At 36.1% G+C, this 22,997-nt stretch overlaps 3 protein-coding genes across 11 annotated transcripts; 1 reads left to right on the top strand and 2 right to left on the bottom strand.

The window, feature by feature from the left end:
- Positions 1–337: 337 nt before the first annotated feature.
- On the bottom strand, positions 338–9,707 carry LOC100118251 (androgen-induced inhibitor of proliferation-like protein). Of its 4 annotated transcripts, none has more exons than XM_031922872.2 (16): positions 9,047–9,707; positions 8,369–8,525; positions 8,087–8,281; positions 7,805–7,995; positions 7,508–7,715; positions 6,613–7,418; positions 6,111–6,459; positions 5,933–6,037; positions 5,435–5,854; positions 4,991–5,350; positions 4,669–4,918; positions 4,330–4,577; positions 3,941–4,231; positions 2,744–2,779; positions 2,570–2,620; positions 338–2,477 (listed from the first exon to the last, which is right to left on the bottom strand). In XM_031922872.2, the coding sequence occupies exons 2-16, from the start codon at positions 8,447–8,449 to the stop codon at positions 2,421–2,423; spliced, it is 3,648 nt and encodes a 1,215-aa protein (XP_031778732.1). In that variant the 5' UTR covers positions 8,450–8,525; positions 9,047–9,707; the 3' UTR covers positions 338–2,420. The 4 variants fall into 4 exon arrangements, with proteins under 4 accessions (XP_031778732.1, XP_003426788.1, XP_031778734.1 ...); XM_003426740.5 differs by having other exon boundaries at positions 4,681–4,918; XM_031922874.2 differs by lacking the exon at positions 2,744–2,779.
- Positions 9,708–10,742: 1,035 nt separating this feature from the next.
- Positions 10,743–14,298, top strand: LOC100118291 (SHC-transforming protein 1). Of its 5 annotated transcripts, none has more exons than XM_031922884.2 (12): positions 10,743–10,803; positions 10,868–11,174; positions 11,523–11,637; positions 11,716–11,786; positions 11,878–11,938; positions 12,025–12,198; positions 12,276–12,439; positions 12,508–12,749; positions 13,163–13,216; positions 13,301–13,428; positions 13,507–13,617; positions 13,706–14,298. In XM_031922884.2, exons 2-12 carry the CDS (start codon positions 11,101–11,103, stop codon positions 13,838–13,840), a joined length of 1,329 nt encoding a protein of 442 aa, XP_031778744.1. In that variant the 5' UTR covers positions 10,743–10,803; positions 10,868–11,100; the 3' UTR covers positions 13,841–14,298. The 5 variants fall into 5 exon arrangements, with proteins under 5 accessions (XP_031778744.1, XP_001602298.2, XP_008208036.1 ...); XM_001602248.6 differs by having other exon boundaries at positions 13,070–13,216; XM_008209814.4 differs by having other exon boundaries at positions 10,747–10,803; positions 10,868–11,170; positions 13,070–13,216.
- Positions 14,252–18,885, bottom strand: LOC100118328 (feminization 1-like). Of its 2 annotated transcripts, none has more exons than XM_031922468.2 (10): positions 18,442–18,885; positions 16,841–17,018; positions 16,531–16,748; positions 16,085–16,425; positions 15,833–15,993; positions 15,602–15,762; positions 15,377–15,523; positions 15,146–15,286; positions 14,743–14,817; positions 14,252–14,654 (listed from the first exon to the last, which is right to left on the bottom strand). In XM_031922468.2, exons 1-10 carry the CDS (start codon positions 18,574–18,576, stop codon positions 14,610–14,612), a joined length of 1,602 nt encoding a protein of 533 aa, XP_031778328.1. In that variant the 5' UTR covers positions 18,577–18,885; the 3' UTR covers positions 14,252–14,609. The 2 variants fall into 2 exon arrangements, with proteins under 2 accessions (XP_031778328.1, NP_001153369.1); NM_001159897.1 differs by having other exon boundaries at positions 14,265–14,654; positions 14,743–14,966; positions 15,057–15,286; positions 18,442–18,576.
- Between the last annotated feature and the right edge of the window lie 4,112 nt (positions 18,886–22,997).

Raw genomic sequence — 22,997 nt, 5'->3', positions numbered from 1 at the left:
TGACTAAATGAATCTATAATTTTTGAGAATGCGTTTAATAATCGATAAAATACTGCCAATGCACAGAGAAATGTCAGTATCATGATCAATTACAATTTTTTATCAAAACGAAACGAGCAGTTCATGCATTAAAAAAAAGAAGAAAAACTGAATGAAATGTTATTTTTAGAAAAGATTAGGTTACAAATAGTGTATAAAAGTAATTCACGTTATGGTTATAAAATTGATCAATTTCCGTACAAAAATGACAAATTATAATTATGTCAGAATGCGAAAATTGAAATTGTAAAAAACGTAGTACTGTGATTTCAATAGTGAAAGGGAATTAAGATTTTAGTTTTTTTCTTGTCATTATTATAATTATATTTATATACTATAATTTTAACCAATCGTCATCATTCGCAACAATTTCACTCATAGAGCTCTCGCACCTTTTACAAATCCTTCATATACTCGAACACACGATATAATAATAATATTAATAATAATAGTAATTATAATTATATTGATACCACAAAAAAAATGTATAAGAACTAGGCCAGCACAAAAATATTTAAATTAATCCAAAGCAGCAATCAAATTCATTTTTTTCTTTTAGCATATTACCATTTATAAATAGTGAATATTGGATGAGTACTCACTGGTAAATAAAAATCAAATTAATAATTATTTTTATTAAAATAAAATGAGACGATGGAGAACAATGAACTGAAAACTATTTTGGAATAAACACAACGACGGTATACGACTATTTAATAATAATACTTCTAAATCGGCAATCGAACGGCAAGAATAACTTCGCGCAGCGGGAATAATAATTATATATTAATATTAAAAATCATTTGTCGTTCGATTAATTAATTAATTCCAAACGCTTAACTTCCAAATAGGTTTTTTTCTAGTATATAATTTAGAATTTTTAAATAATCTTTTTATATAACATAACAGACAATCAACGGATAGAGTCATAGTATGCCGTTCGATAGCCAAGTTGAACTTTTTTATTTATATTAACATGAAATATAATTATTTAAATGAAAATAAACGCCTCTTTATGAAAAAAGTATTACGCTGCTTAGATTACTTTCCATTAATTGTAATAATCAATGTTTATAAAAAAGTTTTAGAAACAATCAACTTTAGATTGCCAAAAAATAAAGCGATTTTTTATATGACCTCTAAATATACAGTATTATGAGCCTAAAACATCTGATATCTTTGTGCCATTCCACTAGTTATCTCTCTTAAAAATATGACGTAAATTTATTATACACCCCAGCAAAAATAACTGGACAAATAGCACAAACTTAATCGTCAACATTTTTGTAGTTCTCCTCACGAGATTTTACAAGGTGAAAATAATTTATTTATTTTTATAAATAAATACTGATTTTAAGAGAAAAAGGCTTGGGATTACAATTATATATGCTTCAAAGAAATTCATTTTAAATTTTATTACTCTTATATAAATTAAGACTGAACGACACAAGGAATGTCAGATGAACATTGGAAAAACAGGCTTACTTGTACAAAAACTTGAATTGTATGTCACACCCTGGCTAGAAATTAGAATTAAAAACAATTTAAATATCGTTAAACGCTTTTCTGTAGAGTTTAGTGCATGACGATTTTTTGATGATTAAACAAAATAAATTACAATTACTAAAGATGCAAACGATTCAGAATAATTGCATCCTATTACTGATATTATGTTTCTATTTTATGAAGTAAATTATATGTATTAGGATTCAATCATCCTTAACTATTGTACTGCTAATTTTTCGACGCTATAGTTAAATTTTTTCACTATCGTAAATTATTTTGTTTGCCATCTGCGATTAATGAATCATTAAATTAGTAATATACAAATATAAATTAAAATTCATTAATCGCAGTAATCAATCACCACTTACATCGAAAATAATTTAATCTATTGTTTTTAATTGTTTCTAGTTCTAATAAATACAATTTTCTAACCAGGGTTGCTGAGTTTTATTAATAAACTTGGTATACGATTCGACGCGAATCGGTCACCAGGGGTCCATGAAAGATAATTTAATGTCGAGTGCTTTTTATACAGATATTACGAAGCGCCATTTAATCTCATAAGAGTTCAGATATTTGGCAGCCACATTGATCTACTACCTGCCATCAAAGTACTTCAACTTGCATCGGTTAGTTCACGTCATCATTTCATTGTAATATTACATACTAAGGTTTTTTCTTTTTCTCTTCATCTAGAAATGCGCGAACGACTCGGGTATATTACCAACTCTTGTACATAATCAAAATAATCTGTTTCTAGTGAGCAAAATGTTCACGTAATGTTCATATAATAGAGTTATCACACCTTCTTCTTCGATATTTTCTTTCACTTTGTAACTTTTCCTTTGTTTATTGTAAACAGTTCATTTACACACTTATTTACTCATTTTTTCCGATTCCTTACATTGTTTCTTTTCTGGTGGTTCTTCACTCTAAAATACGGTAAATATATTGTATTAATTGCATTCTGTTAATTTTTCTATAAAAAATCTTTTATTTATTTAAGATAATTTGTTCTACTTACTTCTTCGACTAAGCCTGGAAGGTGAATTCTAGTTTCGGATGCTTCTGCAGGCTATAAACAAAAATACTAATATTAAATCTGCAATTCTTTCGATGTACATGCAACTAAATTACAACATTTTTAACAACGAAAAGTTTGACGTCAATAACATACATCAATTGATAGTGCCGTTACCTGAGCATCAATACATTCCATTGCGCCAACATGCAGCTTGAAATAACAATTATGATTGCTCAAGGGGCTCGCATTGTTAGATTGAAAATTGTCATGAAAAAGTTGATACTTTTCAATGAATTTCGTGTATTTTTATTAATTGAATGGGAAAAGGGTAAACTGACCAATGAGTGAACAAATAGTGCTTTTGGTTGAATGCCAATAAATAAAAAAATATAACTAAAATGCTAAATTATATGCGTGAAATATAAAACAAAGCGAATAAAAGCTGATTTTTGGCGTGAATATCAAAAGGTAAATTATATTGACATTATCTTAACAGATTAAAAGTAAAAATTTTATTTGGCAAGAACAATAATTAGTTTTTGTATTGATTACATGAACCTAATTTCGAAAGTGCATTCAAAATACCAAGTTATATCTAGTAATGTTTAACACAATCATTTTACATAATTTACTTGGCGACATCAAACGGATAAAGAAACTTTTAAATGCACTTAATAAATTTTAATTTTTAATTTTTTAATTAAACTATTCATTGGTCACATCAAATTGATGGCAGAGTTTTAAAAGGCCCTATTTCGGTCTTGACTTCAAAAACGTATAATCTCGGCGAGAACTTACATTAAAAAATTGCAAGGAATTAACCGCCTCTAAAATAGACATTACATAGAAAAGCCTTAAATATAAGCTCGCGCCTAGTTACGACGTTTTTGAAGCCGCAGCCAAGATGGGCCTTCTTCTACTCAGGCATCGATAATGAGGAATCTGTATGTGAAACGATTAATTGCATAGGCTTATTGTTATGTTTGTGAAAAAATGAAAGGATTAGTTGTTAATGTTATAAATGGTGTTAGATTAGATATGGCAACATAATTGAAAAAATATATTCATATAATTATTCTACATACTCGTAAAATTACGTTTAAATACTTTTATTTAAATGCCATTATGCCCCTTTTTGCAATAAATAGTTCAAATCTCTATTTTGAATAGGAAAAAATGCGTATTAACAAACTTAAACAAATCAATCGAAATAAAAAAAGAGAGAACTTAAAAAAAATCACAATGTTATTACAAGTACTGCAATGCAGTTCATTCGATAATTTTGAGCTCAAGTTTACACTCGTTCGTTCATTGATTGGTTCACGCCATCCCACTGATTATAAAAAAATAATATTTTAAGTAGATTCTTACCCTTGCATCTGTTTCGTTTGGCCCAATGCCCATTTCTTTTTGTTTTGCCTTCGTTTTCCTTGTAGGCCTCTCGTTTGTCAGTGAATTCATAGGTGCTCCCTTTCCTTTTGGATTGTTCATGTTGATTTGTAGCTCAGCGGGTAGATAGTTCTTTGTGTTAGAGAATATTTCTTCCGTTCTTTTAAAATACATCGTTGGTATCCGTGTGTCACTTGGAAATTCCTTCATGTCGAAGTTTGTCGTTTTTGTAAAAACAACATTCATTGCCATGTCACAAACTGCCCACAATTTCTGAACAAGTGCAAATAAATATAACCATCAAATTATGAAATACTTTAATTATACAAAACATTTGAATCTTACTAAAAGAATTTTCTTCTAACACTTACATAATTCATCTCCTCGTCATCAGGTTTCCAGGCGTCTTTGTGATTTTTCATTCGTTCTATAAGATTTTTATAAAATCCATAGCAATAGTACTCGTTTTTGGTTATTAAAGGTTCCAAAATGAACCACAGACATTGTTGTATGACTTTTAAGTGGCTAATTGACGTATGACTCGTAAATTCAGGATCGTGTGCGAGAATAGGTACCGCAAACACTAGCATGTAGTCTGGTAAAATGTGAGGAAGTTTACCTAAAAAGTAATAATAATAAATTGATTAGCAAGTTTAAAAAGTATGATATGCGCGCTTTATTTTATTACACGCAATACTTGAGACACAAACTTTCAATTTTACCTTGGCCCATAGCACGTTCCACAACTGTCATGGACATTGTTTTAAGGTAATCTCTTCTTTTGTTGATATCAGTTTGCATATAAGTTTTCATAACCTGTTTCAATTTTTTGTTCTGCTCCTTACCAGCTAAAGCATAATACCCCATAAAATCTAGTGGTAAACATTTATGCGGTATTCCTCTACCAAGACCTTTGTGTAGTTTATTACTGAAGGCTTCTCTAACTTGATAAACCTCGTCCTACAAATTTTATACTAAGTCAAATATTTATTCAAACATATTAAACTCTAATCAAGTCAAGTAGATACGAACCACCATGAGCTGAGACAAATTGTAAAATTGTTCTGCTGTAAACTGATCACCAACGCCTTTTTGTTCACAGATTTTGAGCATGGAACATCCCGCTTGAAGACGGAGCCAACTCATTTCTGCTTTGCTAAGACGACCTTGCTGTAATAAGTCTCCTTTATTCACTATGAATGCATTAAGCATTCTAAATGTTTTCTGCGCAGAGAGGGTGTCGTTTTTGAGACCCAAAAGCCATCGAGCCATGCATTTTAATCCTTCTAGCCTGCAGCGAGTTTCATCAGGCAATTCTTCTTCTCTGCACCATTCCGCGTCATTTTCGCTTTGTTGTTCACTACTTTCTTTCACTAGAAGTTCTTTAACAATCTGCGAAAAAAGTCATAATACATTACAAGTTAATTTCGAGATTTAAAAGTAACACATAGATGTATGACAAGAAATCATTCTTACTTTTCGAGAAACCATGTTTTTAATTTGAACATGATATTTTTCAGGTAAATTGTATGCAATATGTCCAAGTGCGACAATCGCCGTGCGATAATACTCAGAGGTGGGCGTGAGTGAATTTTTTATTTTGTCAATGATTTCCGGGAAAATAGTATCATGACTATTAGTCATATTAATGAATAAACACCGAATGGCTTGTTTAGCCTGTTTTGGTGTTCCACACTCAGCAAAATTTTTGCATATCGGCACTAGCTGATCCATGATCTCTGATGAGACGTCACAGAGCGGTCTGTACTTTCCTAAGAATGTAAATATTGAAAGAACGAGAGGTGCGACCATTTCATCATCCAACTCCAACAGTTGGACAAGCTGGAGTAAAATATCGTCGTGTAAAAAATGTGGTGCAAACACGAAAGACAGCATCTATACAGGAAAACATGATTTATTAAAATCAAAATGATAAAAATCTTCGTAAAATAACATTAATAAACTTGCTCTTACCAGTAATAATCTTAGTCCTTTTTCACCAGCATTATTTGGATTTAAACCAACTTCTTCAATTACGTTTCCGCCTTTTAAGCAATCCAATACATATCCTATCAACACCTATTAAGAATATAAATGTTACAAATCATCGTTCATTAGAGAAAGAATATTAATAAATGTTATTATAACTTACTCTAATAGCTTCTTCATCAATCATGACTGAACTAACTCTCTCTAGAAGCATTTTTATAGTATTATAGTAAAGATTGGTCATGACAGGTTGACCCAACTTTTTGAGTACAGCACTGATAGCCTCAGCACAATCCTTACACGATACTTTCGGCTGTAATATCGTTTCCATGCCTTGCATAAGTGCTGGATCCTTTTTCAGGTGCGCACTAAATTTTTGAAGAAATTCCTGCACCTTCATAGGATCGGGCAAGAAACGAGAAATTTGCAAAACCTTTGCCGCTAATTCGGGAGCTGCTGCCGATTCTGTTCTTTTGATTATTTCAATCCACTCCGAAACGGATCTCCTTACACTTGAATTTTAACAGATAATAATAAAAATTGAAAGATCAAAGTCATAATTTTAAAACACATTCGCTAATAATTAAATAAAACTTGTTTGTAGACTTAAAAATTGATACATGTATATGGAATAAAACCGAAAAAAATAAGTAAAATAAACTTACGCTAATTGATGCTTCTGAAGCTCAACAAAAGCTTTAGATGCATAGTCATCTATCGTACCCAGCAAGTGATACAATTTCTTCATCCTATCTTCTGCAGGTGATTGATAAGGCACTAGGCACGTGTTTAGCAGTCTCTCCACCAGCAACCTGTCTTCCATTCCCGACATGTAGTAACCATGCAGGATCTTGTCCTTGATCCAAGTCACAGCCTTTTTCGTTGCTTGCGGCACATCTGCATCGTTCAAATGTTTTTTATAGATCATCGCGAGACCTGACATCGCTTCTTTTCTGATCTTGAACTTCTTGTCCAACGTTCGCTCTTTCACAAATTCCAGCAAATCCTCACTGTCCGACACTACTTCGAAATCCTTACGTGCTGTTGTCACAATTGCCATTACAACCTCGTACCTTACGTTCTCATCTGCGTCATGCTGCCTCATCTTTAGTGTATCAGTGATGTCTTTCCTAAGTTCGGGATGATTTAGCAAAAAGTGCATAGAATACTGCACGCACTTAGTACGTATCGACACGCTGATATCGTTGAATCGTCCAAGAAAAGCTCGCCAAAGCTGCTGGTTTTGTACTGCGAGTTGAGAACCTTTCTCGGAGAACATCCGAGCTAGCAGAGCCACAGCTCCGAGACGCTCTACTTCGTTCGGAGATTTCAGTTTGCATTCAAGTTGCGGAAGGACGGATATCAGAACGCTTGGGCAAATATGATTCAATTCGTAAATCAAATCATATACTTTACTGCAGATTTGCAAGTTCTTTTCCATTTTTCCCAATATAAGCACGATATTGAAGAACTAGAATAAAATACAAAAATGGATCAATTGTAATTGTATAAAATTATTCAAAGTATTGCAATAAATAATGCTTCTGCACTTGCACTCACCCCTTGAATGTATCCTTCTAAAGTATCACTACACTTTACTACAAGTTCCTTAGCAAGGGCATAAGCGTTTTTCCTTTGAGTCTTATTTGGCTCAACAATGTTGATTAGGATGATATCCAAAAGTTCATTACTGACAATGTCAGATTCAGTAATAAGTGGGCACAACACATCCAGCATAAAACTTTTAACTTTGCTAGAGTGTTCATCACTAAAACAGAAAGATGTGTATTTAAGAATAAATTCATTATTACTCGTAAGCATATCGATTCCCAGTTATTAATGATGAATTATACATACTTGACAATTTTAAACATCAATGAGAATAGAGCACAAAATATTTCTTGACAATCCTCAAGTTCAAAACACATGTTGAAAGACTTAACATAAGCCAAGTTTTCAAGTAGATAAAAATATCTTTTGAAAGCTGGATCTTTGGGATCTTTCAGACCAGCCAATTGTTTGATTAAGAAGAAGAAAATAGTTTTAACCTATAATTTAAATAATAAAAGATATAAAATTAAAAAAACACTTTTTTATAGAGATTGGGATTATTAAGATTTAAAACTTTGCAAAACTCACTTGGTCAGCATCCTTATAAGGAGCCTCTGGAGCATATACTCGTAGAACATCAGCTATGCAGCATGCAATCAGCAATTGCACGTCTTTGCTCTGATGTTGTAAGAAACAATCTTCTGCTAAATGTAATGCCAAAGGAATATATTGCTGATACATTCCCTCATCTTGGCCCATTGCTTGCAGAGTATGTGCAAGTGTCTGAGTTGAAAAAAATTCATTTTTTAATTATATATATTAAAGCTTTAAATATTCATACTGTTTATTGGCAAAATAAAAAAAATTTACCTTGAGCCTTCTAATGAGCTCATCAGGACCAAGATCATCTGTAACGGGCCTACACCCTTGTGGGTAGACTATTTCCGACATCTTGTCAGTCACAAGCGATCACAAATGTCAAGTATATAAAACTAGTTGGTTACGGCTTTAAAATACCTTCCAAACTCTGCAACAAAGGTAATAAAACAAACAAGTTACAATTGAGAAGCACGCACCAAAGGACAAAGAATATTCTGCATCTCAAACAACACTATTTTGAAAGAACAGTCTATAAAACACCCTATACTCTATGCATGTACTTGTTGCCGTCAGTCAACTCGAGCACAGTTACTATTCCGAAAATATTGCTCACAATAAGACATCGACCAGAAATTTTATGAAGCACACAAGTGACCAACCCATCATAAAGTAAAGCGTCGCGATAAGAGTACTAATGCTATCTGCTACATAATCCTAGGAAAGCACAGCGGTTGGACTTTTCGAGTCAAGCAGCATCGGCAGAAGCAAGCACCCCGAGTCTCTGCAAAATCTAACCGGAACATGCACGAATCGAACGAACTCCAAGAAGCAGCGAAACGACCGACAGGTTATGTGAGGGCAGATCTGGCGCGCGAGCCTATTACGATACTACTATAAACAAGGGTGTCGTATACGGCGAAGGCAAAGCGATGCTGAGGACTGATTTACCTGAGGACAGGCATAAGGCCGAGGCGAAGTTGTAGTTGCTGCGTGTGTCTTGACACTTGCCGTCTAAAGGTGATGGTCCCGCGGGCAGCGGTAGTATACTAGTATGCCTCCACCGCAAAAAAGTCGCGTTCGCAGAAACGCGCGTTGCGTAGATATATGAGCTACTAGGTGTAGGTATTCTTCTGCACTCTCGTCACTGTGTCCAGCTAGACTCTATCCGTCTCTCCGCTCAGCAGGCTGAAGGATGAGGCTGTCGAAAGTACGAGGTTGGAAGTCGCAGCTGGTGCGGCCGCTAAATGCCCAACGCAGAGGCAGATGCGACTGCTGGTGCGTCTTCTGCGGCTCCTGGACCCGCGCCGCCGACGACACTTGGCATCGTGCGTCTCCGCGGCTCTCGAGAGCTGGCGCTATATGCACTGTCTTTTGGGCTGAAAAATGCCTTCTTCTCGAGCTCGGGAGTCCTGGCTAGTTCGCGTCCCCGAGTAGCTGCTTCGCCTCCTCGAGCCGACTGTGCTCGAATTCTGAGGAAAGCCGATGTTTATCGCGCCTCGCGGTTATACAAGCGTGTCAAAGGACGCGGCGGCGGCGGCAGCGGCGGCGGCGGCGACGACGAGACACGACGACTACGTGCACAGACTGCGCTCGGATCGGCGGCTATGCTTTCTCTCTCTCTCTGCGGTGCATGCGCGTGATGGACGTTGACGTTCCTATATTCGCTGTGCTGTGAGCGCGTCGTTGGAGGGGAGGGCTGGCGCTGGTGTCACTTTTCACACGTAATCTTATGGGATGTACTCTCGAAATTGATAATGGCGGCCGCTCGAACTATTTTTCGCCCATAAGATTTAACATGGGATGTACTCCCGAAATGAGGGCGCCACGGTATGTGCTCACATAGCGAATAGCGCAGAGGGCCGCGCCGAGTAAGATAGGTACCTACTCTTGCCGCACGCGCACCATGAAAATAAATTATATCCTTTAATAGCGGCACTATTATACTGCGGCTACTTATTTTACAGTGCCGATGTGAAATTTGAAAATTCTTTGATTTGCTTAGTTTTATTAATAATCATGCGGACTTTTGCTCAATAGGGACGGACGAATGTTACGCTACTGCGAGAGTCAAGTTTTTCCAGTACGAAGTAAGAACGTCGATCTGCAATAATCAAAACATCCTAAGTCTGATTTAAGTGCTTTTGTTTTCGTGTGTCCTATTTTCTAATAAACAATACTTATTAGATTTTCAATTATTTTTACACAAAAGTTATTTAATTTTGCGGTACGCAATATAACGCATAGTAAAGCGTGATTTTATTATAATATAATACTCATTGAAAGTTGTGCATTTGCGAAAGTTTTCCATTGAGAATTTCACGCACGTTTTGGATAACGATGAATCATCGATCATAAATTATTACTATTATTATTTATTCAATTTAATTTTTAGAATCATGACAATCTAAAATTCTTCGAAATCATATCTACAGCTACAACAGCCTTTCCATAAATCCCTCTCGCCAATATTCAAAACATATAGGGGTTTGCACAGGCCTAAGCAGAATCCGTACAGACCAATCATCGTTTTTTCAAGAGAAAGGGAATTTTCATTCACGCCTGGTTATCCGCGAACCTGTTGTCCTCCCCGGGCTCCGTCGTAGCTCCTCTCACGCAGTCTCCGTCCTCCGACGACACTCCCGCGAGTGTCCGCCAGAGGCGCCAGACCTGCGTTTGTTAGTTTCGGAGCAGCACTATAGGCCTATGTATATATCTATATATACTATTTCGTACGTACGAGTATATCTATATACATTGCACTCTTTGCAGTCGAGGCGCAGCGCACGACGTCGTTTCCGCACAATGTTTTCAGCATATATCAACGCTGCTGGATCGGAGTGAGCACCTTCAGTGCGGGCATCGGAGCGTCTTCTGCGCGACGGATACGAGAGGAACGGCGTCGTAATTTCACTGTGTACGCAAAGTGCTTGACAAAATACTTGCGAGATGATAAGCGCACGTATAATTGAGAGACGGCATTCCAATTAAATTGCTTGGGAAGCATGACGCATGCTTCTCCTACCGAGGAACTTCGCAATCGCAGGGGGAACAATTACTCGGAGGCCTGCACAGGTAGGTAATTAATGAAAGAATTTCCCTTTCTCTGCTGCTCCGAAATGACCATTTGGAGTTTTAAGGTTAATTGTTATACGGGCTGAATGTCGTCGGGATTGTGCAGCGTTAAACATTGCGTTGCGCTACGCGGCTTGTCAGGCGGTTTCTTTCGTTTGGTTTTGTTTGTTTACCTACTTGCATTTATTATTAGATGCCGCGTGCGTGATTCAGGACGTAGGTATGCACTTGGCTGTTTGTGACATTATTTTTTGTGGATTTATTATTCAGAGTACGCAGTTTATACTGTTCAAATTTTTCATAACAACCCTTTGCCAAATTTTGGAGTAAAAGATTGACTTGTTTATTGCAGTAATGTAAATATCGCAATGGCAACTGGAGGAGGAAGTTTTATAAGTAAGCCTGCAAGAGGTTGGCTTCACCCAGACCATCTTGTCAGTAAAGAAGGAATCACTTATGCAGTTCGAGTAAGTTTTAGCTTCACATCTCTGTACATTTTTAAGAAAAAAAATTATATATCTACATAAACCTTGTGGATTTTTCAGTACATTGGCTGTTTAGAAGTTTATACATCGATGAAAAGCTTAGATTTTGAGACTAGATCTTGTGTAGCAAAGTATGTATTTTATATTTTATATAAAAGTTTCATTGAATCACTATTTAATTCATGCAGAGAGCTGAGTCTTAAACCAATTTTATTTTCTTAGGGAATGCATAAACAGAGTTTGTGAAGCAGCTGGACTGAAATCTGCTGATAAAAAAAGAAGGGTAAAAAATCACATTACCACTTCTATCAATGAAATGGATCAAGAGTGTTTGCACAACTGTATAAATGTTTGTTAATTTTTTAACAGGTTGATAGAAAAGTTTTAAAAGCCATCGCAGATAAACCATGTATGGATCATGCTGGATCAAACATTAATTTAACAATCAGTAGTTGTAGCCTTGCATTAAGTGTTTTGGAAACAGGTCAAGTCATAGCGAAACATGAAATGCCACGCATATCATTTGCATCTGGCGGTGATACTGTATGTATAATTAATTTTTTGAAAAAGTGTATTTGAAATTTTTGTAGCAATTTTAATTTAAATTAATCTTGTTCCAGGAAATTTTAGACTTTGTGGCCTATGTTGCCAAAAATATGCAAGACTGGCGAGCTTGTTATGTATTAGAGTGCGGAGGAGGCCTAGCACAAGATGTTATTTCCACTATTGGTCAAGCTTTTGAATTACGTTTCAAAGAATTTCTCACAAAACCGTCTTCCTTGCAGTAAGTATTTTTCTCCTTGCAGAGACAAATTTTAATCCCCAAAATAAATTATATTCTTTTCCTTCTAGTCCTGCATTAAACGGTATGAGAGAAGCAGATCGAGATTATTACAACGATTTACCTGGTAAGGTCCCGCCTGATATTGGACCACCACCAGTACCACCTCTACCAGTTTGTTCAGCAACCTTACCAAATTTAAAACATCACCACTCTAGCTCAAATAGCAGTGGAGCAGCATGTAGTAGCATACAAAGTACTCCTCTTCCTGATCCCGTTGGAAAAAGCGGAAGATCAACACAACAGTGGCCTGGTATTTCCCTTGCTATGATTATATCGGATTTCCGGTTTAGATATGAGTATAGTAGCGTAGATCTTTAATACTAAACGGACTTATGTTTTATTCACAATTCTTCTGTTGGAACTGATTATTTCGTTATTTTAACACGTTGATGTACATTTCTTTTTGTTGAATATGTTAATAATTATTGCGACTTTTTATCAGGTTTAAAGAGCTAATATCTAACAAAACTATAAACAGATAGAACTGCGCGTTTTATTTATTAAAAAATATTATTTTTACATTAATCAATGATTTATTTATGTATTTATTTATTATATTTGTTTTCGTAGAAACAGGGAATTTAATAGATTTAAGTTCGGACGGCAGTATAGCTTCCAGTGCTAATCCTGAGCACAATTATGTTAACGATACTGTGATCGCAGCGAATCGAGACAATCGAAGAGAGCCTGCAACTTTCTTTGATGCATTTGATATGCGTAAGTTAATTAAGTAATTTTAGCTCGATTTCGATTAAGTAGATAGCATAAAATTTACGCATATTGTGTTAAAAATATTTGCAGAGCCCTTCAGTACAGCCATATCGGAAATGAATAAGTTGAGTCCCCAGTGCCAGAAGCAACAGTTAAAGCAAGAGATTTGGTACCATGGAAGTGTTAGTCGCTCCGAGGCGGAATCAATGTTAACAAGAGTAATTATCTTTTACACAAATTTCAAAATATTGCATTAATACGTGAGCTTTAAAATCAATGTATACTTTCTTGTTCAGGATGGAGATTTTCTAGTTCGCGAATCTCAAGGTTCTCCGGGGCAATACGTTCTTACGGGAATGAATAATGGGATTCCTAAACATTTGCTGCTTATCGATCCTGAAGGAATTGTAAGTAAAATAATAATGAAATTCGTTATTTTTATAAAGTCGGGAATTGAATCTAAACCGGATGTGCCAATGTAAAACTTTGTTTCAGGTAAGAACCAAGGATCGAGTGTTCGACAGTGTGAGTCACCTCGTGAATCATCACTGCGATAACACGCTTCCAATCATTTCAGCCGATAGTGCTCTGGTTCTTCGATATCCCGTGCCAAGGCGCACGACCTATTAAACATCAGTTATCATCTACAAATCATGTTTCAATGCATCTTATACCTAATTAATATTTAAACAATCGACCTGTTTACGAACCTCTTCTCTAGCAATCTTATTTTTGTAATATATATTCTCTAATGCGTATAATCTTAAGGTTTGTCTGTATGTAAAATACTTAATTGTCGGATGTGGAAAATCGAATTTGAAGAAAGCGATATCTTATAATACGTTTACAAGATACATATGCAGATTATTCTCGTTTATTCCATTGATGCGAGACGAATTTCTCCGTTTTATATTTTTATATAGTCAATCGCATTTCATTCCTATACAAATATCTATATACAATGCGACTTGCGAAAAAATTATTTTCTACAGTTATTTATGGTTCATAATTTGAATTGTTATTAAAAATTAAAAAAAGACATTTTATCGCAAAGTTTTCGAAATGGTAATAAAATCTTTATTTTGTAACACTTTTTACATCTTTTATAGTTAGAAAAAAAACTTAAATCTTTATACATTATCATAGTAATAAGTAATATAAATAGATTTTTAATTTAATCAATTACAAAAAAGTCTATCTACAATCTTTTTTTTGGCATCAGTACAATTTTCTTTAACGAGGAACATTTAAGAAAGTTTTCTTTCGAATTTTAAGGGAAGGTAATGTCACCCTTGATTTAATCCAGGTCCATGTAACTCGATAAAGCTTTCTAGAGAACGTGGGACATTACCACAGTACAAAAGATTATACGCTTTCACAGCTTTAGCTGCCATGCACTTCAAAGACAATTTGGTTTGCGTTCGAAGAATAATTTCGGCAACACCTAAAAAAAATTGTTTCATGTTCGGTTATAATGAAAAAAATGTGACATATCACGCATAAAAAATAGAAAAGTAAGCAAGACTAATTACCAGTAGTTGCTGCATCAAAGGGGGTTTTTCCTTGACTATTGACAGTATCCATGTGGGCACCAGCCTCCACAAGATCTAAAATAATCGAATGCAATGTCATAAAGTCACTTATTGGCTTTTCGTATTGAACAATAACGTGAAGGGGTGTATTTCTTTCATTATCCATGGCATTAACATCTGCTCCACATTGTATGAGTAGTTTGGCTGTAGCAGCACAGGGAAATCTAGTAAAAAAACAAAGAAAAATTATTTATAAAGGGAACAGTTTTATGCATTCATCGTTTAGTATACGAAGTGATATTTTAGAAACTTACTTGCAAACGTCATTCGTGTGGAAATCATCAACTGGGGTATCTGCATTTACAGCAAGATGCAAAAGAGTTTGACCGTCCTTTAGTGTCACCTGAAGAGCACATAATTTATGTACCAAGTGATGAGCTCTCTTGATATCGGTTTCGTCATAGCCCTTTTCGTTCAACGTCATTAATTTTGTTAATATCGTCAATATATAAAGAGTAATGGTTATATTTGATTCTATTTCTTCCTGTAAGCGACATAATTAATTGTTATTGATTTAAACGTTTTGGCATTTACTTAGAATTTTACCTTACAGAAGATATAGTGCGGTACGTACAGAAATTGATTGGTCGCTATCTTCTTTAGGCTCTGGCTCAATCAATTTTTTCTTATTTCTTCCTAATTCGACGACGCTCGCTTCTAAAACATTTAATACTTGCAGGAATTTCAGTTCCACTCCAACGTGAATCATCTGAGAAAATACCTATAAAAATAAAAAAAAAAATAATTAGTACCTCAATTCGTCAAAGTTTTGCATATTCTGAGAATATTGGTGGCTTACTTGAGCGAAACGTAGTAGATCCTTAGAAATAGACATATTATTCATTTGTCTAAGATTCAAGGCATGCAGCCACAAGTCTATGCATCTATCAAATCTTGCGTTATCTGCAAAAACAGCTCCTCTATAAATTACGGGTTGTGGCACGTCTGGATTTTGTCTCCCTAAATAAAAAAAAAATTTATTTTTGGAGTCAGAAAATCAAAAGTTTTAAATCATCAATAAATTGCAAACCTAAAATTCTTTCTCTTATGGTAAGGGACTCCATGTGAATGGCATTATGATTATTTTTTATAATTTCTAGTCTTTGTACAGTCTCTGCCTCTCGCCAATTTTCGTACGCCGCTATTGGTTCTCCAGGAACTTTTTTAATGATATTATTTGGATCACTATACCTGAAAAATTATATTCAATGGTCATTCAGAAAATCAACGTATTAGATGATTGCAATAATAGTTAAAAATAATTAAATACAAGATATTATACCTTAAGGCCATGGCTTTGTGTAAATAAGTATATGCTTTTTGAAGGCAGTAATGGTCTTTATCATTTGCAAACGAAGCGCCGAGAAGTTCATAAGCTTCAATCATATCTTCTTTACTTACATCTTCATGCTCAATAAGACAATCTACAACATCTGCCCTTGCTCTTTCTGCCGCCGAAATTAATGGACTCATATTTTTTGCATTCTTTGTCATTTTTGAACCGTGTTTCAGCAACTCTTTGACTATAGTACAATGACCACATTCAGCAGCAAAGTGCAGTGCTGTTTCCCCATACTGAGCTTGTTCATTGGGATCTGCTCCATTCTCTAGCAAAAAGCTTACCTAAAAACAAGCAAAACAGTGCATAAATACATAAAATATTAACTGCGCTGCATACTTGAATAGCAAGGATTATAAAAAGTTGGTAAATCTTGTTTGATAACTTACAATATCAAGATGACCTTTATAAGCAGCGATCATTAAACAAGTATTGTTGTGCTTATTGGCAATATGAATATTTGCAGAATGATCTGTCAAATATTTTACTATGTCCAGTCTTCCATCAAAGCAAGCAGCTCTCACAGGAGTGGAATTTGTTTTTGTGGGATGATTTACATTTGCACCAGCTTTAACAAGTGTTTTGACAACATTCAAGTGCCCTACACCTGTAAAAAGTAAAAATATTTTTCAAGATATAGAAAGGATATTCAAAAAATATTGGTTTTTCAAGAAAAAGTTTTATCAAAATTGTATTTACCTGCAGCACACCAAAGAGCACTAGCACCTTCAATGATGTACCCATCGAATTTCACTCTTCCTTCTTGTTCTATGTCTAGCGTAAATTTATCTAGAAGCATTTTGACAACTTTGTTATGACCAAATCTTGCAGCTACGATGAAAGGTGAACAACATTGGCCATCTTCTTGTAGTACTTTCTAGAATCAATAAGTTTAAAAAAATTAATTTATAGCACAGCGTGGCTGAAATCCACTGTTAAGTCACGCCTATCTGTAACTTAAGTAGTCCTTTTTTGCACCGTGTTTATCTAACCTCACGGTGCAAATAAGGACTACTTTAGTCACGAACAGGCGAGACTTGCGGATTTTAGCAGCCTGTACTATAAAATTTTATACGATACTCTTGACTTAAATGGTGCGTGTAAAAAAGAACCATTTAAGTCAGACGTATCATAATGTACTGTTGCAGTATTAAAATAAATTAACTTTGGTATTTCACAGTAATCAAGAGAGAAGAGATGATTTTATGCTCATTAAAGTGGTTGAGAGAAAGATCAAGCAGATTTTTCTAACGAAAAAAAGATCTCTGGGTTTAATCTTCAAACTTCTTTGTTTGGAGACCCCAACGCAAATAATTTTGGCTGGCAGCCAGACTCTTAAACTCGTCATTGGAAGACACATGCCCCAAACCTTGCTTTGTTTGACGTTAAGACAAAGGACACTGGAACTGCCCTTTTTAAAAATGAATTAAATTCACTTTGCATTTAACGGCAACATGGCTAGAAAAACTCAGACAAGGACTAATTCTCTCAGCTTTTGTGCTTGAGGTACGCGATTGAACAAAAGCATGCAACACTTACAGCAATCCACTAAATCATTGAATGTAAGTAGAACATTCCTTGTACAAAGTCTCATAGAGTCAAAATAGATTTACATAACATCTAGTATAAATATTAATATTCAAAGGGCTCATCAGTCTAACAAGTTCACATTCTTTAAATAGATTGTAGCGAGAATTGCAAAATATTCTAGCTTTTGACGGTGTTTGCAATAATCAAAAATAATAGACCGCTGTAATCGTTCTTCTTTAATTAACTGCATACGGCGAAGCGCTAAACTATCAATAGATTGTTTATAAATAACAATTAACCAACTGAACTCGTTTGAGCCGCCGAGTGCTGTGCGAAGCAGCAGGCTTTTCATTTTCCTCCACAGATAGAAAAAAAAAGTCAAGGTTTGCACACTGTCTCAAACAATATTTTATGAGGCAAGAAATTAGTTGTGCGTAGCGGCAAAGCTACTCACAATACAAATCGAAGAAAAAAACGGCGCGCTGTATCATACGTCAAACAAAGAAAGTAGAAATTGTATCCGAGTGAATAAGTATGTATGTACACTAATGATACAGAGAAGAGAAGAGCCGCCTCGTCCCGTAACGTAAACACTGCAGTAGCGACGGCAATCTCGTCTGCTTATCGGCGTAAATAAAGCGACGACAAACGTTTCACTATCCATCATCGCGGCGTGAGATCGGCACAAATTTTACGATAACCAGCGGGACATGAATGAGAAGTTAAAGGTAAGTATAGGTAGAAGGACACAGATATCGGAGAACGCGCACCTGGCTGATGAGTTTGTTGCTGTACTCGGGCTCGTTGTCGTTGAGCATGGCGTAGAGGGTGATGGCCATGCCGTCCCTGGCCGCGTAGTAGACGCGGTTCATCCGCGAGACGCTCATTTCCGTCTCCTCTTCCATCCTCTCGGCGGCTGCTGCTGCTGCTGCTGCAACTTAGTCGTCGCTACCTGCAGTCTGCGTGATGATGCTGCTATGGCGTTGCGCAGCTTCCAGAGCTGGAGACTCGCTCGTGTAAGCGGGCACTAAGTATATTATTGTAGGTCGCGCGCGGTGGCGGCGATTTTTCAACTGCTAAGAAAAGACGCGGCGCGGCGACTTCACGGCTTCTGTTGCTGCTCGTAGAATGTCTCTCTCGCTCGTGGCTCGAGAGCTTAGTGTGCTATTGAAGAGAAAGGAACAGACGGACGACGCGAAGCGAAGAGTGAAACTGATGTGGTGGGGGGTGAGCGATGACGTCACTGGCGTGTATATATTCTATAGTATACACACACACACACGTATATAGCGCGTCGAGCACGGCTGCATCAGCTGTGCGAATGCCATGCAGCACGCGTCGAGTGTAAAGTAGGTATATAGGTATATAGATAGTATAGCGAGAGGAGAGGTAAGGCAGGGGAAAGATGAGAAAGAGCGAGAGTTCGTGGACTTGAATTTGGTCGATACGCGGCGAGGATGGAAGTTCACGAAGCAAGTTTACCTGCGCTTTGACTCTCTGTTGTCGCGCGCTTTTTACTTTCGATGATCAGCTGATCGGGGTAGCTTTGACAAATCGATTGATGATAGGTAGTCATTTTTACTTGAACTGTCCGTGTACTTATGCGAATTTTCTTTCCAATCTGCAGAGACACAGTTACACTCGTAAAATTTGTAGATGCAACAAGTGTCCTGAATATGTACCCACCCTTGCTCGACTATATAAGTATAGGCAAGAATTTGGCAAAAACGAACAACCGAGTGTTGGTATATGTTATCGGATCATTTCGCTCCTGGTTGGATTAATTTATTGCCTAGACTGAATAGAAGTGCAAGATAATTAATGAATTTTCAATGTAAATGAAAAGATAATAAATAATTTATATCATGCCATCGACTCAAAAGTATCTCAATATTTAACCGTTGATAAATGATATATTTTTGCACAGCTACATAGTTGCCATTGTATAATCAAGCTCTTCTGTTACATACAGATAAAAATAAATTATGTCAATTGCCTTACTGCAATAACGTCGCCGCAAGGATGCGTTCATCAATAGCGTTATTACGCGACTTTATGTACAAAAGGAATAAACGATGCCATAAAACATGCCATGTCCTCATTCAACACTGAACCAAGAAAGTTGAGTTTCATTGCGACTGACAGACCCCCGACGTCAATAAGACGGTACTCACGCGTTATTTATAAAACGTTAGAGTATAAGGAAATAATTTATAATAATTTTTTTTTAAAGAAACGTTGAAACGTAATTTTTATCATTGACAATCCGTTGTAAATAAATCTGAATAATCTTAAATCTCGTAATAATCATAAATATAACGCGTGCAATCAAAATCAACATTATACTCGTGTCGGTTTATCCTTGATAATTATCGCATTTTTTATGCATTGAGCGTTGAACTCTCGATGATTGCCGGCTCTTTCAAAGTTCATTGGCGCGAAAGATAAACGCCCGGCGAGTCCCGCGACGTTTAAAAATAAAAGAAACGCTCTTGTCCGAAATTGCCAGAAGAAAAAACACGACAATGACCGCCAATTTTTGGCTTTTCGAATTCCGAGAATCCTAACGACATATGTATGTATTGTCTATAAATAAAGATTGAATTCGTTCCATCTCTAGCTCGCCGAAAAGTGCCCCAGTCGAAATGAAAATTCCGAAGAAGGTACAATACGCCTACCACAAACAACGACCTCGACACACCCCAAGCGACGCATACAAAGAGCTTGCAAGCACACACACACACACACACACACAGACCTCAAGGTCTTATTCTAGCCGTGGCTCAAGCGCGTTCGCCACAACTCGAAAACGGGGGAAGAAGTCGCTCTCCCTATAAGAAGCTCGTCAACGCACTCGCGCGCACCTTCTTCAATATATCCGAAAGCGCGTCGGATCGTCGCCGCTCCAATTCCCGATAAAAATAACGCTAGCTATTCCTGGCAGCGGCGCGAATTCGTGCGCGCGCTCGTGCACGGAGAGGAAAGCTCGCGCGCAGAGGCCGAAATAGAAACAATGCCGATTGCGCGAGTCTATATAGTGCTTTTGGTGGGCTCTTCTCCCCCCCCCCTCTCTCTCTCTCTCTTTCTGCCAAAATCAAAGTCAAGACTGCCGGGGGGATAAGGAGGAAGAGAGATGGTGCAGGTGGTAGCTATAGAAGCGTTTCTTTTTTTTCGTTCCGGCTGCTCGGCAAGCTTTTTAACCATGCGACGGGTCGCGAGAGAGGCCTTGAGAGCTTTATTGCGGCAAATGAGTGTGCGGGCAAGGTATCGCGGAAGTGCGAGAGGGTATATATTGGGAGAGAAGAGAGAGAGAGAGAGAGAGAGAGAGAGAGAGAGAGAGAGAAAGAGAGAGAGAGAGCTTCTTTTGACGATGTTAATATAGGTAGTACATGTAGTTTTTTTTGGTGCTGGTTTTACAGCTAACGTTTGTATAGCTCTTCGCTGTGAGCCGCAAGAAGCTGCAACGATGCACGATTTCGGGTGGGAGGGCGCCAATTGTTTCTGATAAAAATTATGATTTTTAATTCTCAATTTGTTCTTATAATATATAAATAATAGAATTATGTTGCACGCGTTTTTCACGCGCGATTAAAATAAATCGCATATCTTATCAATTTGGAAAATGGAATCACCGCGAGTATCAGCTTCGCTAATTAAGGAAATAATTATTATTATTTTTTTTTAATATTTTTTTCGAAACAAAGTGATAATTTAGTGGACTAGTCCTAAAAGCAAACGTATATGTTCAAATTTTAGAAAAAAATGGCGTTATATGTATTACCAGTCAAATAATTAAGAAAATTATACTACCTTCGTGACCTTCAATTTATCGCTTTAATATTTCAAGTTCGAGGAGAGATTAAAGTTTTTGCTATTGATGAAAGAAAAATCAATATATCAAAGCTTATATATCATTGCTATACAATAATTGCTTATGAGTTATGTATTTTTGTTATTATCAGTGATAGTTGATTTTACTTAAAACACTGAAATATTAAATGCAATCATGTCATGTTATGTCAAAAGCATTTCTTGTTTGGCTACTTTTTTTTCTTCTAGTGTTTCAGAAGAACCGAAGTACACCACTTGACATCAGTGTCATAATAAAGAATCGTTGTTATAGTGAATTGAAATAATACGTTATATTATTTATTTTCAAAAAATATGAACGCCAAAAGTTTCCTCTCGAAAGGCCTTTTTTCTACAGTGTTGATAATTTCTGTACAATGTCAGTTAGATTGGATGAATCATTTATCTAAATGCATACTTCGCGATCAAACGATACAAATGACGAACATAAGATGGATTGGAAATGCTAAACAAGGACCTGATGAAATTTCTCAAGTTTTCTCAGATTTACAAAAACATATCCCAACGATCGTTACAGATTTAAATGTTGTGTTTCACCAACAGTATTTCACATTGTTCGAATTCTCTTTTGTATTTATTTGCGCTATAAAAATCAACGAGAAACATAATTCAAATAAATTGGTAAGAATGTTGAAAGGTTCGGTACATGGAGGACGTGGCCGTAAAATTCAAAAGAACTTAGTCATCGTTTATCACTCTCAAAATGTTCCAAATAAATTTTTGAAGGCAGCTGTTATATCGTTGTTAGAGTCATATTTGGATCCATCAATCAAAGTTATAGAAGTATATAACGATAACGTGAACAAAATCACCACGTTACATAATTACCAATCTGCATCGACTGTTTTAATGCATAGCTATGATTACTCGACTAAGTCATATAGTGTAACTGATATCTTCGAAATTCAAAGCATATTTGATAAAAAAAAAAATCTGCGTAACCAAACTCTGACAATGACGCTTGGACCATCTCCCAATATAAATGCTCAATTAAATTCCGATGGCTGTTACGATCCAGAAACTCTCGCTGGTCCTCATGGGCTCATACTAAAGCATATAGCTAAAGCCAATAATTTCAGATGGCGGATACTGAGGTTGAGTAAAAATGTCCAAAAAAATGAAAAAATCAACAATGCTTGTAGTGTCTACGAGGCACTGAAACCCTTAATAAAACAAAAAACTGATATTATGGGCAATTTTGCACACATTCCCTATTGGGCAAGAATACCTTATTACGAACATTTGGGTAAAATTCACATACGTCGTACTGAGCCTCAAATGGCTGTAATACCGATATTTTACAAAAATCGAATGTACCTATCAAGCAACTTCCTTTCATTATTTGTTGCTACAATAATAGTCGTTATCATCTTAAAAATCACAATTAGATTGATGAAGTTTGATTCTCGATTCTGGAACATAGAAACAATGTTGTATGCTATTTTTGGAATGGGCA

The sequence above is a fragment of the Nasonia vitripennis genome, chromosome 2 (assembly GCF_009193385.2).
Source record: "Nasonia vitripennis strain AsymCx chromosome 2, Nvit_psr_1.1, whole genome shotgun sequence".
In the NCBI taxonomy this organism is placed as follows: Eukaryota; Metazoa; Arthropoda; class Insecta; order Hymenoptera; family Pteromalidae; genus Nasonia; species Nasonia vitripennis.
The sequence above is the reverse complement of the archived record's forward strand: the minus strand, read 5'-3'. Positions and strand labels throughout refer to the sequence as shown.